Source organism: Rhinoraja longicauda, chromosome 5, assembly GCF_053455715.1.
Source record: "Rhinoraja longicauda isolate Sanriku21f chromosome 5, sRhiLon1.1, whole genome shotgun sequence".
In the NCBI taxonomy this organism is placed as follows: Eukaryota; Metazoa; Chordata; class Chondrichthyes; order Rajiformes; family Arhynchobatidae; genus Rhinoraja; species Rhinoraja longicauda.
This window is the reverse complement of record NC_135957.1, coordinates 14,591,041-14,607,026: the sequence shown is the minus strand read 5'-3', so window position 1 is coordinate 14,607,026 and position 15,986 is coordinate 14,591,041. Positions and strand designations below refer to the sequence as shown.

Genomic DNA, 15,986 nt, shown 5'->3' with positions numbered 1-15,986 from the left:
CCCCTCCCTGCCTGCCTTTCCTTTGAGACTTACTGATCCTGACCTCCACCTTCCCATCACCCCTTTCAATTTCTGACCTACTAGTCTGGTTTCCCCCCAGCCTCTCTAGTTTAAATATTCTCGAATAGCACTAGTGAACGACTCACCAAGGATATTAGTTCCCTCTCTAGTTCAGCTAAAACCCATCCCTCTTACACAGATCACCTCTGCCCTAAAAAGAGATCCCAATGGTCTAGAAATCTGAATCCTGCCCCCTGTGCCAACTCTCAAGCCACTCATTCATCTGCACTATCTTCCTCTTCCTACTCTTACAAGCACATGGAGCGGAGATAATCTGATATTACCCTCAGGGTCCTGCTTTATAAACCTTTGCCTAATCCCAATGTACACTTTGCAGGACCTTATCTCTTTTCCTACTTATGTAATTTGTACCATCGTGCACAATGACTTCTGGCGGCTCAACCTCCCTTGAGGGAATGTTCTGTAACCGCTCAGAGGATCCTGGACCCTAGCACCTGAGAGGCAACACACTATCCTGCAATCACGTTTGCTTCTACAGAAACTCTTGACTGTGCCCTTAATTATCGCATGTCTGTCCAAATGCCTTTAAATGTTATAATCGTATCTGCTTTTGCCATTTCCACAGCAGTGCAATTCAGGCACCTCCAACTCTGTGTAACATACTTGCCTCACAAATTTTCCTCCCTCTGACATTAAACCTAGTATTTGCCCTCGAGTATGTGATTCTACCCTGGAAAAAAGACTGACCATCTAGTCTTTCTATGCATATAATTTATATGCTTTTAAATGCTAATCACCTGTCTATGCAATTGTGGCCTAACCAAAGTATAATACAGCTGCAAAGTGCCCTCCTACTTTACACTGAATGCCCCGATCCACAAAGACAATCGTGCCCAATGTCTTCTCCACCTCCCCATCCACTTGTGGTGCCACTTTCTGGGAGCTATGGGCTCTTTCTCAGAGCCTAGCAATTTACTGTTTTATTTCACCTACATTTGACCTCCCAAAATGCAATAGCTCACACTTGTCTGGATTAGACTCCATCCGCCATTTTTCCACCCATATTTCCAATTGATCTGTACTTTGCTGTGTCCTTATAATCTTCACCATCTCAATCCCACCACCTTTTGTGTCTTCTGCAAACTTAGAGCTTTACAAACACTTCCATCAACCAAATGAAAACATAACTGTTACAAATAAGATAACAATAACGTTTGTTATTGTGGTTTTTAAATTATTACTAAATATTTTGAAAAACAGCTTTCACATAGAGAAGCACTACATACCACACTGTATTTACATAAACTGTAATTTTATACTGCATCAAATAATATTTTTATGAGGAGTAACACAACCTACCTCTAAACGGTCGTGGTTAGATTTCAATAGATTCTCAGACTTTAGCAAACGTTTAGCTGCTTCTGGCACATCCAGGCCCATCTTTAATATACATTTGGACTCTCGAAGTATTTCAACAACTCTATGATCAAAGTTCGACTGCATATCTCCAGTTTCCGGATCCCATAGCAAAAGAGTTCCGTTGAGGACTGAATAAAAATCACATTTAGTATATTAAGCCAAATACCTGTAGGTTGGAATGAAATTGAATAATTTTCTGTTCAACTAATTTATGTTAAAACCAAGTTCTATTTGAGTTGGATATTTATAAAAATCCAAATATATTAAATTCAAAACATCTATAATTCTGAAGATAGATAAAGTGTTGGACTAATTCAGCGGTCTGGCAGCATCTCTGGAAAAAAAGGATAGGTAATGTTTCGGGTCGGGACCTATCTTCAGTCTGGAGGAGTTGCCCCAAACCAACCCTTGCGGAACATCATGTGTCACTGGCAGCCAATCAGAAAAGCCCCCCTTTGTACCCACTCTTTGCTTTCTGCCAGCCAGCCAATCTTCTATCCATTTATGTAGGAAGGAACAGCAAATGCTGGTTTAAACCAAAGATAGACACAAAAAGCTGGAGTAACTCAGCAGGACAGGCAGCATCTCTGGAGAGAAGGGATGGGTGACATTTGGGTGACATTTCGGGTCGAGACCCTACTTCAGACTGACAGTCATTTATACAGTTACTAAAAATACATTTAACAACATTGATGTACAGAGGGATCTTGGAGTCCAGGTTCATAGCTCACTGAAGTTGCCAACATAAATAGATAGGGTAGTCAAGAAGGCATATGGTATGCTTGCCTTCATTGCTGGGGGCATTGAGTCACAAGAGTCAAGAAGTTATGATGCAGCTCTATAGGATTTTGGTTAGGCCGCATTTGGAATATTATGTACAGTTTTGGACACCCCAAGAAAGATGTGGAAGCTTTGCAGAGGGTACAGAGTTTACCAGAATGCTGACTGGATTAGAGGATTTCAGCTACAGGGAGAGATTGGGTAAACTTTAATTATTTTCTCTGGGACGTCAAAGGTTGAGGGACTTGAAAGAAATATATAAAATTATAAAATTATGAGAGTCATAGGTAGGGTAGACAGTCAGAATCTTTTTCCCAGGGTGGAAATGTTCAACACTGGAGGGCATAGCAATAAGGTAAAAGAGGAAGATTTAATGGGTATATGCGGGGCAAATGTTTTAACTTATAGAGGGTGATGGGAGCCTGGAACACATTGGCGGCTACGACAGTGGTGCTTAAAAGGCTTTTGGATAGGCACATGGAAATGCAGGGAATGGAGGGATATGGATTATGCACAGGCAGATGAGATCAGTTGAGCTAGGCATCATGTCTGACACAAACAATGTGACTGAAGGCCCCTTTCCGTACTGTTTTATGTTCTATGCTAGTCTTTGCCTCTAATCCCGTGGCCTCCTATCTTGTTTAGCAACTACTGTGCGGCACCTTATCACAGGACTTCTGAAAATCCAAGTAAACAACGTCTAACTTTCCTTTGTCTATCCTACTTGTTACTTCCCCAAAGAATTCCAACAGATTTGTCAGGCAAGGCCTCCCCTTAACAAAGCCAGTCTAACTTTATATATCTGAAAAGATTTTTGGTATCCTCTTATATTATTCGCAGCTTACCAGGAGCAAGTTCTGCACACAGAGGTCGATGGAAACATGCTATAGGAGCAAAGAGGTCCTTCTGCAGTTGTAGGAGCAAAGAGGTCCTTCTGCAGTTATAGGAGCAAAGAGGTCCTTCTGCAATATAGGAGCAAAGAGGTCCTTCTGCAGTTATAGGAGCAAAGAGGTCCTTCTGCAGTTGTAGGAGCAAAGAGGTCTTTCTGCAATATAGGAGCAAAGAGGTCCTTCTGCAGTTGAGCAGGGCCCTAGTGAGACCGCACCTGGAGTACTGTGTGCAGTTTTGGTCTCCAAATTTGAGGAAGGATATTCTTGCTATTGAGGGCGTGCAGCGTAGGTTTACTAGGTTAATTCCCGGAATGGTGGACTATCATATGTTGAAAGACTGGAGCGACTAGGCTTGTATACACTGGAATTTAGAAGGATGAGAGGAGATCTTATCGAAACGTATAAGATTATTAAGGGGTTGGACACGTTAGAGGCAGGAAACATGTTCCCAATGTTGGGGGAGTCCAGAACAAGGGGCCACAGTTTAAGAATAAGGGGTAGGCCATTTAGAACTGAGATGAGGAAAAACATTTTCAGTCAGAGAGTTGTGAATCTGTGGAATTCAGTGGAGGCCAATTCTCTGAATGCATTCAAGAGAGAGCTAGATAGAGCTCTTAAGGATAGCGGAGTCAGGGGGTATGGGGAGAAGGCAGGAATGGGGTACTGATTGAGAATGATCAGCCATGATCACAATGAATGGTGGTGCTGGCTCGAAGGGCCGAATGGCCTCCTGCACCTATTGTCTATTGTCTATTGCCAAAGGAAGTGGTACCTGGAAAGCAAAGGTTTAGTGGGATATGGGACAGTTGTAGGCAAATGGGACTAGCTCAGGTTGGCATATTGTTTAGCATGGACGTGTTGGGACAAATGGCCTGTCTCCATGCTGTATAACTCCAGGACCCATTCATAAGACTCATACCAATACCTCTGCATCCTTCCTCCAATGAGCTTATCAAATTGCTTGCACTTTCAATCCCCAAATGTTTTGGCCTCATTAACTCCTTTCTCAACCTACTCAATGCCCTGACCAATTTTTCAATTACTGAACCTAGATCATTCTAGATCATTCTCGTCCTCCCCAGGTTTTAGAACAGTATCATTTTTTCTTTATTACACTTCTTCATTCTTCCTACCAAAATGCATCAGCTTGTTTTTTTGTTGTTGCTGTAAACAACATCTGCCATATGGTTTAAACCTATTCTGTGAGCTGATTTCTATTCCAATATAGTTGTTGTTTAACTTCATAACACCATTAAATTCAGTGTCATCCACAAACTTTAAAATTGCGGTTTGCACCTCCCAGATCTTGGTCATTAATTTAGATCAAAAACAAAAAGTAGTCCTAAGCCTGATCCTTGGAAACACCACCATTCATCTTCCTCCAAACCAAATTACAACCATTCACCTTTTGTTCGTTATTCAGCCAATTTTGTAGCCATTCCATAAACCGTGTGATGCAGTGGCTTGATCCTGACTATGAGTGCTACCTGTACAGAGTTTATACGTTCTCCCTTTGACCAGGTGGGTTTTCACCAGGTGCTTCAGTTTCCTCCCACACTCCAAAGACATACAGGTTTGTTGGCTTCGGTAAATTGTCCTGAGTGTGTGGTGAATAAAGTGGCAGTGACTACAGCAGAATGGTGCAAAGATAGTAGTGCAATCTGAGGTAGTGCAAAAAAAACTAAAGTCCCATAATAGAATAACCGATTGAAGCAGAATTAAGAGTCTGTGTCTGATACAGGACCTGAATGTGTGGCTGAGCAACTGGTGCAGGGGGCAGGGATTTAGATTCTTAGACCACTGGGATCTGTTTTGGGGTAAGGGGGAATTGTACAAAAGGGACGGATTGCACCTTAACAGGTGGGGGACCAGCATTCTGGCAGGCAGGTTTGCCACTGCCACACGGGCGGTTTTAAACTAAATAGGGGGGGGTGTCAAATGGGATAGTCAAGGATGGAGTTAAAGGGAAAGAGAGTAAAGGGATAGTTAATGACCCCAGAATTAACGGGAAAGAAATCTCATAAAGGGATAGGAGAGTATGGCCAAGTGTAATAGGAATCGATGTGAAAGGTGAGATGAGTAAGCAAATTAAAAGTATTGTATATGAATGCACGAAGTATAAGAAGTAGAGTAGATGAGCTTGAGGCTCAATTAGAGATTGGTAGATATGACATTGTGGGGATTACAGAGACATGGCTGCAGGAGGATTGGACCTGGTAACTTAATATTCAGGGTTATACATCCTCTAGACAGGACAGGCAGGTGGGCAGAGGCAGTGGGGTAGCTCTGCTGGTGAGGGATGAAATTCAGTCCCTTGCGAGGGATGACATAGGGACTGACGAGGTAGAGTCACTGTGGATAGAGTTGAGGAATTGTAAAGGTAAGAAGACACTAATTGGTGTTATCTCCAGACCCCCAAATAGTAGCCCGGATGTAGGGTGTAAGTTGCAGCAGGAGTTAAAACAGGCATGTAACAAAGGTAATGCCACTGTGGTGATGGAGGATTTCAATATGCAGGAAGACTGGGAAAATCAGGTTGGTTCTGGACCCCAAGAAAGAGAGTTTGTAGAATGTCTCCGAGATGGATTCTTAGAGCAGCTTGTAATGGAGCCTACCAGAGAAAAGGGAATTCTGGATTTAGTGTTGTCCAATGAACCAGATTTGATAAGAGAACTCGAGGTAAAGGAACTTCTTGGAGGTAGAGATCATAATATGATTAGTTTTAATCTGCAATTAGAGAAAGGAGAAGGTTAAATCGGAAGTGTCAGTGTTGCAGTTGAACAAAGGGGACTATGAAGCCATGAGAGAGGAGATGGCCAAAGTCGACTGGAAAGGGATCCTAGCAGGAATGTCAGTGGAACAACAATGGCAGGAATTTCTGGGCATAATCCGGAAGACGCAGGTGTCGTAGCGGTAGGGTGGCTGCCTTACAGCGAATGCAGTGCTGGAGACTCAGGTTCGATCCTGACTACGGGCGCAGTCTGTACGGAGTTTGTACGTTCTCCCCGTGACCTGCGTGGGTTTTCTCCGAGATCTTCGGTTTTCTCCCACACTCCAAAGACATGCAGGTATGTAGGTTAATTGACTGGGTAAATATAAAAAATGTCCATAGTGTGTGTAGGATAGTGTTAATGTGCGGGGATCGCTGGGCGGCACAGACTCGATGGGCCGAAGGGCCTGTTTCCGCGCTATATCTCTAAATCTAAATCTAAAAAATCATTTCATTCCAAAGAGGAAGAAATATTCTAAGGGGAGTTGGGGACAACCGTGGCTGACAAGGGAAGTTAGGAATGGAATAAAACTAAAAGAAAAGATGTATAATACAGCAAAGAGTAGCAGGAAGCCAGATGATTGGGAAACCTTCATAGGACAACAGAAGGTAACAAAACGGGCAATATGGGCTGAAAAGATGGTACGAGGGGAAGCTGGCCAAGAATATAAAGAAGGACAGTAAAAGCTTCTTTAGATATGTTAAGAGACAAAGAGTAGCAAAGTCAAATGTGGGTCCCTTGAAGGCAGACACGCGTGAAATTATTATAGGTAACAAGGAAATGGCAGAAGAGTTGAACAGGTACTTCAGATGTGTCTTCACTAAGGAAGACACAAACAATCTCCCAGAGGTACTAGAGGACAGAGGATCTAGGGGGGTAGAGGAACTGAAAGAAATTTGCATTAGGCGAGAAATAGTATTGGGTAGACTAATGGGACCGAAGGTTGATAAATCCCCTGGGCCTGATGGTCTGCATCCCAGCGTACTTAGGGAGGTGGCTCTGGAAATAGTGGATGCATTGGTGATCATTTTCCATTGTTCAATAGATTCAGGATCAGTTCCTGTGGATTGGAGGATAGCTAATGGTATCCCACTTTTCAAGAAAGGAGCGAGAGAGAAAACGGGGAATTACAGACCAGTTAGCCTGTCATCGGTGGTGGGGAAGATGCTGGAATCAATTATTAAAGAGGTAATAACCGTGCATTTGGATAGCAGTAAAAGGATAAGTCCAAGTCAGCATGGATTTATGAAAAGGAAATCATGCTTGACTAATCTTCTGGAATTTTTTGAGGATGTGACAAGTAAAATGGATGAAGGGAAGCCAGTGGATGTAGTGTATCTAGACTTTCAGAAAGCTTTTGATAAGGTCCCACACAGGAGATTGGTGAGCAAAATTAGAGCACATGGTATGGGGGGCAGGGTGTTAGCATGGATAGAAAATTGGTTGGCAGACAGGAAGCAAAGAGTAGGAGTAAACAGGTCCTTGTAGCGATCATAGGGATTGGTCCTGAGAGTCGAACCCTCGGATTGGCCAGCAAGGTCAGGTGGTGGTTTTGGCGCCCAAAACCAGTCAGTGGAAAGAGAACTTCGATGTGAACAGTTTGAGTTAATGGTTGTCTGTAATCTCGTTTGTTATCCTTTGCAATTGAATATTGCTGCCGCAATAAACTTCTTTAACAAAGTACAAGCCTCCAGACTCGCCATATTGGTGACCTCAACATGATCTAGCCGATCATCTACACTGGAGGGACACGACGCCCCTGCTTTGGTTCTAACGCCCGGCGTACCGCAGCTAAACGCGGTCAGCGTTCATCTTCCTCCGTTTTGGGCGCATCAACCACACCTTTGGTTTGTCCATGCTGAAGCGCAGTTCCACCTGAGAAACATCTCGGTGGATGAGACAAAGTATTATTACCTGGTCAGCGCCCTACCGCCGGAGACGTCCGCGCGGGTGATGCAGTTCATCACTGCCCCTCCGGCAGAGGGCAAGTACGAGGCGCTGAAGGTACTCATGCTTCGAACCTTCGGGTTCAGCAGGCATGATCAAGCTGAGAGGCTTATGCACCGACCGGATCTTGGAGATCGACTGCCGTCCGCCCTCATGGCTGAAATGTTGGCGCTGGCAGGTGAGCACAAGGATTGCCTCATGTTCAAGCAGGCATTCCGAGAGCAACTTCCAGAAGATGTTAGGCTTATGCTCACGGATTGTTCTTTTAAGGACCCCGTGGCATACGCGGAGAAAGCTGATGCGCTCATGGCGGCGAAATTTAAAAAACAGTTCGATCAACAGAGTCTCGGCACCATCGGGCAGCCCGCAGCGGCACCAAAATGGCGCCGCGACTCCCGCCATTTCTCCGAAACCCCGCCAAAAAGATCCGCACAAGCGCGGCTGGTGTTATTATCATCTGAGATGGGGTGGAGAAGCCCGTAACTGCCCCTTACCTTGCACTTTCTCGGGAAATGCCTCGGCTGATCGTACATAGAGGCGGTTGCGATTGGCCAGAACCGACGCCTCTACGTCAGAGATCGATTCACAGACACAGAGTTCTTGGTCGACACGGGAGCCATAGTCAGCATCGTACCACCGACCGACCTCGAAACCCGATCGGGTAAGAGAGGGCCTACCCTCACCGCGCTTAACGGTAGTCCCATCCGCACGTATGGTACGCGGGCAATGTCTCTGTCTTTAGGTACGAATGGTCGTTTATCGTCGCAGAAGTCGGTCAGGCGATCCTGGGCGCAGATTTCCTCTGGGCCTTTTTGCTAGTAGCCGATGTCCGAGGTAAAGGCCTTCGACCCTCCGCTAGCAGCGATGAGCCCGCTGCTCCACCGCCGGCCACCCCGCCCAGCCCGACTGTCCAGGCCGTTGTCGCGGCCTCCGACCCGTATGCTGCGGTCCTGGCTGAGTTTCCGGAGCTGCTCGTTCAGCGTTTCAACGCCCCTTCTGCAAAGCATGGCGTTGTCCATTACATTCCCACCGAGGGGCCCCCCGTTTTCGCTCAGGCCCGGAGGTTGCCGCCGGACAAACTGATGGTAGCGCGTGAAGAATTTCAGAAGATGGAACAAATGGGCATTGTCCGTCGGTCCGACAGCCCGTGGGCCTCTCCGTTGCATATGGTCTCCAAAGCATCTGGGGAGTGGAGACCATGTGGAGATTACCGGCGCCTTAACGCCGTTACCACGGCAGACCGCTACCCCATACCGCATATCCAGGACTTCTCATCTAGGCTGGAAGGTGCCATGGTATTCTCCAAAATTGATTTGGTGCGGGGCTACCACCAGATTCCTGTGCATCCGGAAGACGTGCCGAAGACGGCCACGATCACTCCGTTCGGGTTGTTCGAATGGTTGCGTATGCCTTTCAGTTTGAAAAACGCGGCACAGGCTTTCCAGCGGCTTATGGACCATGTTGGTCGGGAATTGTCTTTCGTTTTCATTTATTTGGATGATATCCTGGTCGCCAGTCGCTCGGAGCAGGAACACCTGGCCCATTTGCGGACCGTGTTCCGGCGGCTTCAAGACCACGGGCTCATCATCCACCCCTCCAAGTGTCAATTTGGCCTCCCCTCTATTGATTTCTTAGAATACCGGATCACCTCAGCCGGTGCCACTCCTTGCCCGAAAAAGTGGAGGCTGTTCGTGCCTTCCTTTTCAGAATGGCAGGCAGTGGCGAGTGGAGTGCCACAAGGCTCGGTGTTGGGGCCGCAACTGTTTACCATATATATTAATGATTTGGATGAAGGAATTAGAAGCAACACTAGCAAGTTTGCGGATGATACAAAGCTGGGTGACAGTGTGAACTGTGAAGAGGATGTTAGGAGGTTGCAGGGTGACCTGGACAGGTTGAGTGAGTGGGCAGATGTGTGGCAGACGCAGTATAATATAGATAAATGGGAGGTTATCCACTTTGGCGGCAAAAACAAGGAGGCAGATTATTATCTCATTGGTGTTAGGTTAGGTAAGGGGGAAGTGCAGCGAGACCTGAGTGTCCTTGTACACCAGTCACTGAAAGTTGGCGTGGTGGTACGGCAGGCAGTGAAGAAAGCTAATGGCATGTTGGCCTTCATAATGAGAGGGTTTCAGTATAGGAGTAAAGAGGTTCTTCAGCAGTTGTATAAGGCCCTGATAAGACCACATCTGGAGTATTGTGTACAGTTTTGGTCTCCTAATTTGAGGAAGGACATCCTTGTAATTGAGGCAGTGCAGTGTAGGTTCACGAGATTGATCCCTGGGATAGCGGGACTGTCATATGAGGAAAGATTGAAAAGACTAGGCTTGTATTCACTGGAGTTTAGAAGGATGAGAGGGGATCGTATAGAAACATATAAAATTCTAAAAGGACTGGACAAGCTAGATGCAGGAGAAATGTTCCCAATGTTGGGCGAGTCCAGAACCAGGGGCCACAGTCTTAGAATAAAGGGGAGGCCATGTAAAACTGAGGTGAGAAGGAACTTTTTCACCCAGAGAGTTGTGAATTTGTGGAATTCTCTGCCACAGAGGGCAGTGGAGGCCAAAACACTGTAGGTTGGACTCGTGTAGATAAGCATCATGATTGTAATGGACAAATTGGGCCGAAGGGCCTGTTTATGTGCTATATGACCCTATGCCTCGAACAACATTCTCCTTCATTATTACTTTAAAAGGATCATCTTCCCTGGTGAAGGTTGACACAAGGTCGCTGTAAGTACTTAAGCAACATTTTTGTACAAGGTCCCATTTCTGCCATTTATGGGTCCCATGTATTACCTTTATACAATTTATATTTCCGTTATTTCTTTATTATATTGAAGGAAGCTATATGGCCCATCACATTCATGCCAGCTCTTAGAACATTATCACTTATTTCCTATGGCATATCTTCTCTTACACACCCATCATCTCTGATGATTCTCCTGCCATTCACCTATCAGCATGTCTGTGGAAACTGGAGCACATGGAGGAAATTCACACAGGCACAGGGAAAACTTGCAAACTCCACACACAGAGCACCCAAGATCACTTTCAAATCTGGGTCACTAAAATTGTGCAACAGCAGTTCTATCAACTGCATTACAGTGCTATTCCTATAAAACATTTTTGGGCTATCAGTTACATTGCTGGCTAATCTATTCTCACCTGCTTTCTTTGGCTCTATTATTTTAGTTTTCAACTACCCTTTTCATTCATTTGGAAACAGTCTGGTTCTCTTTGCTATTACAACGCAATGTTTATGAAAAACAGTTCTTTTTTTGCTTATCCAGGGCATTTCTGGATTTGTCACACCTGTAATGACCAATGGTTTAATCCCAACTGTCGTGCTATCCTTATGGAGTTTGCATATTCTCACTGTGATTGTGTGTGTTCCCACCAGATGCTCTAGTTTCCTCCAAAATTCCAAGTATTTGCAGATTTTTATGTGAATTAACCATCATAAATTGGCTCTAATATTGGTACAACCAAATGGAGTATATCTAAATAATTCTTATCAGTTGCTACAGATACACTGTGGAAAGCATCACAACATAGTTTGGTAACTGCTCAGGAAAAGACCACAAATAAAATGCAGTGTTGTGGACACAGCCCAGTTCATCATGCAAACCATCTCTGCCAATGACTCTACTTCATGCTACCTCAGGAAAGCAGCTAACAAAATCAAGGGCTATTTATACCTTCTTCATTCCTACTTCTTCCCTCCCCTATAATATGGGCAATTGAGAGTAGCTACTTAAAGTACCAACCAGCAAGATTTTGGCAAGGGGAAGGAAACCAAAGAATCCTTAAGAAATCTATGCAGTCATATGATAAAGGTACAAATCCCACCCTGTCAAAATCTGCCTGAAGAATTGTCCCAACCAAAAATTGTCTATCCATTCCATCCGAAGATATTACCTGGCCTGCTGATTTACTCCAGCATTTTGTTTTTTTTACTCAGTTATAATCAAATCAAAGTCTCTGAAGCTGCGAGACAGTGGTCGGCCGGAGTGAGAGGTGATCGGCAGACAGTGAGATAAGCCGACGAAGAGTGAGGAGGTCTGCCGAAAAGTGAGGAAGGTCGTGGGAGAGCATGGGGATCGTTGGAGAGCAAGGGGACTGTCAGAGAGCGAAGTGGAGCACCGGAGAGCCGAGAGAGAACCGTCGGAGAGCAAAGAGGCCGGAGAGCGAGGAGGGCCACCGGGAACGAAGGGAGGACTCTGTGTTGGGGTGGGAGGCTGGTAGGCAGTATATCGGACTGTTCGGTTAATGTTTGTCACTTTATCGGCGGCAAAATGAAGCGAGTAGGAAAATTGACAAGGGAGAGTCAGTGGATGTGGTGTACCTCGACTTTCAGAAAGCCTTCGACAAGGTCCCACATAGGAGATTAGTGGGCAAAATTAGGGCACATGGTATTGGGGGTAGGGTACTGACATGGATAGAAAATTGGTTGACAGACAGAAAGCAAAGAGTGGGGATAAATGGGTCCCTTTCGGAATGGCAGGCAGTGACCAGTGGGGTACCGCAAGGTTCGGTGCTGGGACCCCAGCTATTTACGATATACATTAATGACTTAGACGAAGGGATTAAAAGTACCATTAGCAAATTTGCAGATGATACTAAGTTGGGGGGTAGTGTGAATTGTGAGGAAGATGCAATAAGGCTGCAGGGTGACTTGGACAGGTTGTGTGAGTGGGCGGATACATGGCAGATGCAGTTTAATGTAGATAAGTGTGAGGTTATTCACTTTGGAAGTAAGAATAGAAAGGCAGATTATTATCTGAATGGTGTCAAGTTAGGAGGAGGGGGAGTTCAACGAGATCTGGGTGTCCTAGTGCATCAGTCAATGAAAGGAAGCATGCAGGTACAGCAGGCAGTGAAGAAAGCCAATGGAATGTTGGCCTTCGTAACAAGAGGAGTTGAGTATAGGAGCAAAGAGGTCCTTCTACAGTTGTACCGGGCCCTGGTGAGACCGCACCTGGAGTACTGTGTGCAGTTTTGGTCTCCAAATTTGAGGAAGGATATTCTTGCTATGGAGGGCGTGCAGCGTAGGTTCACTAGGTTAATTCCCGGAATGGCGGGACTGTCGTATGTTGAAAGGCTGGAGCGATTGGGCATGTATACACTGGAATTTAGAAGGATGAGGGGGGATCTTATTGAAACATATAAGATAATTAGGGGATTGGACACATTAGAGGCAGATAACATGTTCCCAATGTTGGGGGAGTCCAGAACAAGGGGCCACAGTTTAAGAATAAGGGGTAGGCCATTTAGAACGGAGATGAGGAAGAACTTTTTCAGTCAGAGGGTGGTGAAGGTGTGGAATTCTCTGCCTCAGAAGGCAGTGGAGGCCAGTTCGTTGGATGCTTTCAAGAGAGAGCTGGATAGAGCTCTTAAGGATAGCGGAGTGAGGGGGTATGGGGAGAAGGCAGGAACGGGGTACTGATTGAGAGTTATCAGCCATGATCGCATTGAATGGCGGTGCTGGCTCGAAGGGCTGAATGGCCTACTCCTGCACCTATTGTCTATTGTCTATTGACACTTGTGTACTGCCTAGGTGAGGTCAGCTACATTATTTTACCAGGTTGTATTCAAAACAAAGCATTTCACTGTACCAAGGAACACGTGAGAATAAAGTATTATTGAATCATTGAATATAGTTGCAAAATTGTAAGCAAAATGAATCATGCACTTACCATATTGAATTGCTGAAGTTTCTTTGATCCACATTTTATGAAGTAACACTTCAAACATGACCAATACATAGGCAATTTTGTTATAGACTCGCACAATGGACATGCCCTGGGGGTTGTTTAAAATGTTTGAATTTTTCTGAAATAATAGAATGAAATTTAAGGTACAAGATAATTAACATACTGAGTAACAATTTAGGAAACCATGCACAGACCTGAATGTTAAATAAATATTAAATAAATCTGAATGTTTTAATTTAGTTGGCAAACATGATCCCTCAGCCTCTGGTTACTTGTCACTATTGTTCTCTCTTCCATTTCAACTCTGACTCTCAACTCTTATATAGGTTCATAAAATTGTGAGGAGCATCGAAAGGGTGAATGCACAGAGTAGTTTCCTCAGGGTAGAGATATCGAGAACTGAAGGGTATAGGTTGAATGGAAGATTTAATGGAACGTACACAGCAACGTTCTCACACAGAGGGTGGTTGGTACCTGAAACCAGGTTCACCAATTAGCACAATAACACAATTTTTAAATGTTTTGGACAGGTAGTTGGATAGGAAAGGTTTAAAGGGATACAGACCAAATGGGACTAGTTTAGATTAGGCATCTTGATTGGCATGGACGAGTTGGGCCAATGGACCTGTTTCCGTGCTGTATGACTCAATTACTCTATTTGCCTTTAATCTCTAAATATGTCTGGGTAAGGGAATCAAGAACTAGAGGGCATAGCTTTAATGTGAGAGGGAAATGATTGAATAGGAACCTGAGGCAACTTAGGCTCAACCCCTCCATGCCTATCTATGCTAATCCCATTTGCCTGCATTAGACTCATATGCCCGAATTGCTTTTATATTAAAGTATTGTCCAAAGGCCCTTTACATAATGCAAATGTTCCACATAACCTGTGGAAAAGTTTTTCCCTCGTATATTTTTTAAATTTCCCCACCTTTCTACTTAAATCTGTGCTCTCTGGTTTATGACTCCACCATTCTAAGAAGAAGCTGCCTTCACTTGAAAAAGCTTCATAGGAACTGCTTCCACCAATCTTTGAAGAGTTTAAAAAGCTCACTACCCTGAGGGAAAATGTTTGGCATCCCCACTGTCTTAATAGATGACACTTTATGTTTAATCAATGATCCCTAGTTTTAGATTTTCCCACAAGAGAAAACATCCTCTCCATTTACACTCCATCAAGACACATAGAATCTTATGTGTTTCTGGACAACTGATCCTCTTAACATTACCTGCCTATTCCAGGAATGAATCGTAAACTTCTTTGAACTGCTTCTATCAATTCCTTCCTTAAACATGGAGGCCAATGCAGTGTAAAATTTTGCGTACTATTCTGTCATATCTCTATTCCGCCCACTTCCCTGACATCAGTCTGAAGAAGGGTCTCAATCCGAAACGTCACCCATTCCTTCTCTCCAGAGATGCTGCCTATCTCGCTGAGTTACACCAGCATTGTGTCTACCATCGTTTTAAACCAGCATCTGCAGTTCTTTCCTACACATTCTGTCATATCTTATTACACAATGAGTACAATCAGGTCATACACAAGTACAACAGGTAGTGCATACAGAAAAGTACCAGAGTGTAGAATATAGTGTTATTGCATTATAGCATTATAGCTACAGAGAAATTCAGTTAAAAAAATGTGCAACAGCCACAATGGAGTAGGTTGAGAGATCAGGACTACACCCTTAGCTTATGAGAGGACTGTTCAGTAGTTTGATAACAACAGGGAAGAAGCTGGGTGGTATGTTCATTCAAACTTTCATATTTTCTGCCCGTTTGGAAAGAGGAGAAGAAATAACCAGGATGTAAATGATCCTTGATTATGTTGGCTGCATCCCCAAGGTGACATGAAAAGTACATAGAGTCGGTGTCGGGAAGGTTGGTCTATGGGGTGGACTGAGGTACATTTATAACTATCTACAATATCTTGCGATCTTCGGTAGAGCTGTTGCCAAACCAAGTTGTGATGCATCCTAATAGCATTTTTAGAAATTGGTAAGGGTCGTTGGGGACATGCCAAACTTCTTTAGTCTTCTAAGGAAGTAGAGGTGTTGATGTGCTTTCTTTGCCGTAGCATCAAAGTGGTTGGTCCAGGGCAAATTGTTGGCGATATAGTTATGCAAGGAACGGTGAAAGAGGGTGAGGAAATGTTGTCTATCCATGTTCTCCCGAGGGTGAGTCTATATGGGCTTCAGCAAGGTCTTTGATAAGGTTCTACGGTAGGCTCTACTTTAAGGTTAGATCACATGGGAACAGGGAGAGCTAGCTGACTGGATATGAAATTGGCTTCATGGTAGGAAGCCGAGGGTGGTGGTGAAAGATTGTCTTTCGGACTGGAGGCCCATGACTGGTAATGACCGTCAGTGATCAATGCTGGGCCCGTCACTGTTTTTGGTTTACTTATACGATTTGGATGAAAATGTACAAGACATGATAACA

At 44.5% G+C, this 15,986-nt stretch overlaps 1 protein-coding gene across 1 annotated transcript in view; it reads right to left on the bottom strand.

Annotated features, from left to right (window-relative positions):
• LOC144593844 (dynein axonemal heavy chain 8-like) overlaps positions 1 to 15,986 on the bottom strand; it is a 624,642-nt gene that overhangs the window by 464,312 nt on the left and 144,344 nt on the right. Inside the window, exons 17-18 of the mRNA XM_078399962.1 lie at positions 13,527 to 13,662; positions 1,381 to 1,568 (exon numbers count right to left, since the gene is read on the bottom strand). Coding sequence (XP_078256088.1) covers positions 1,381 to 1,568; positions 13,527 to 13,662 — 324 coding nt within the window. The remainder of the gene's footprint in view (positions 1 to 1,380; positions 1,569 to 13,526; positions 13,663 to 15,986) is intronic.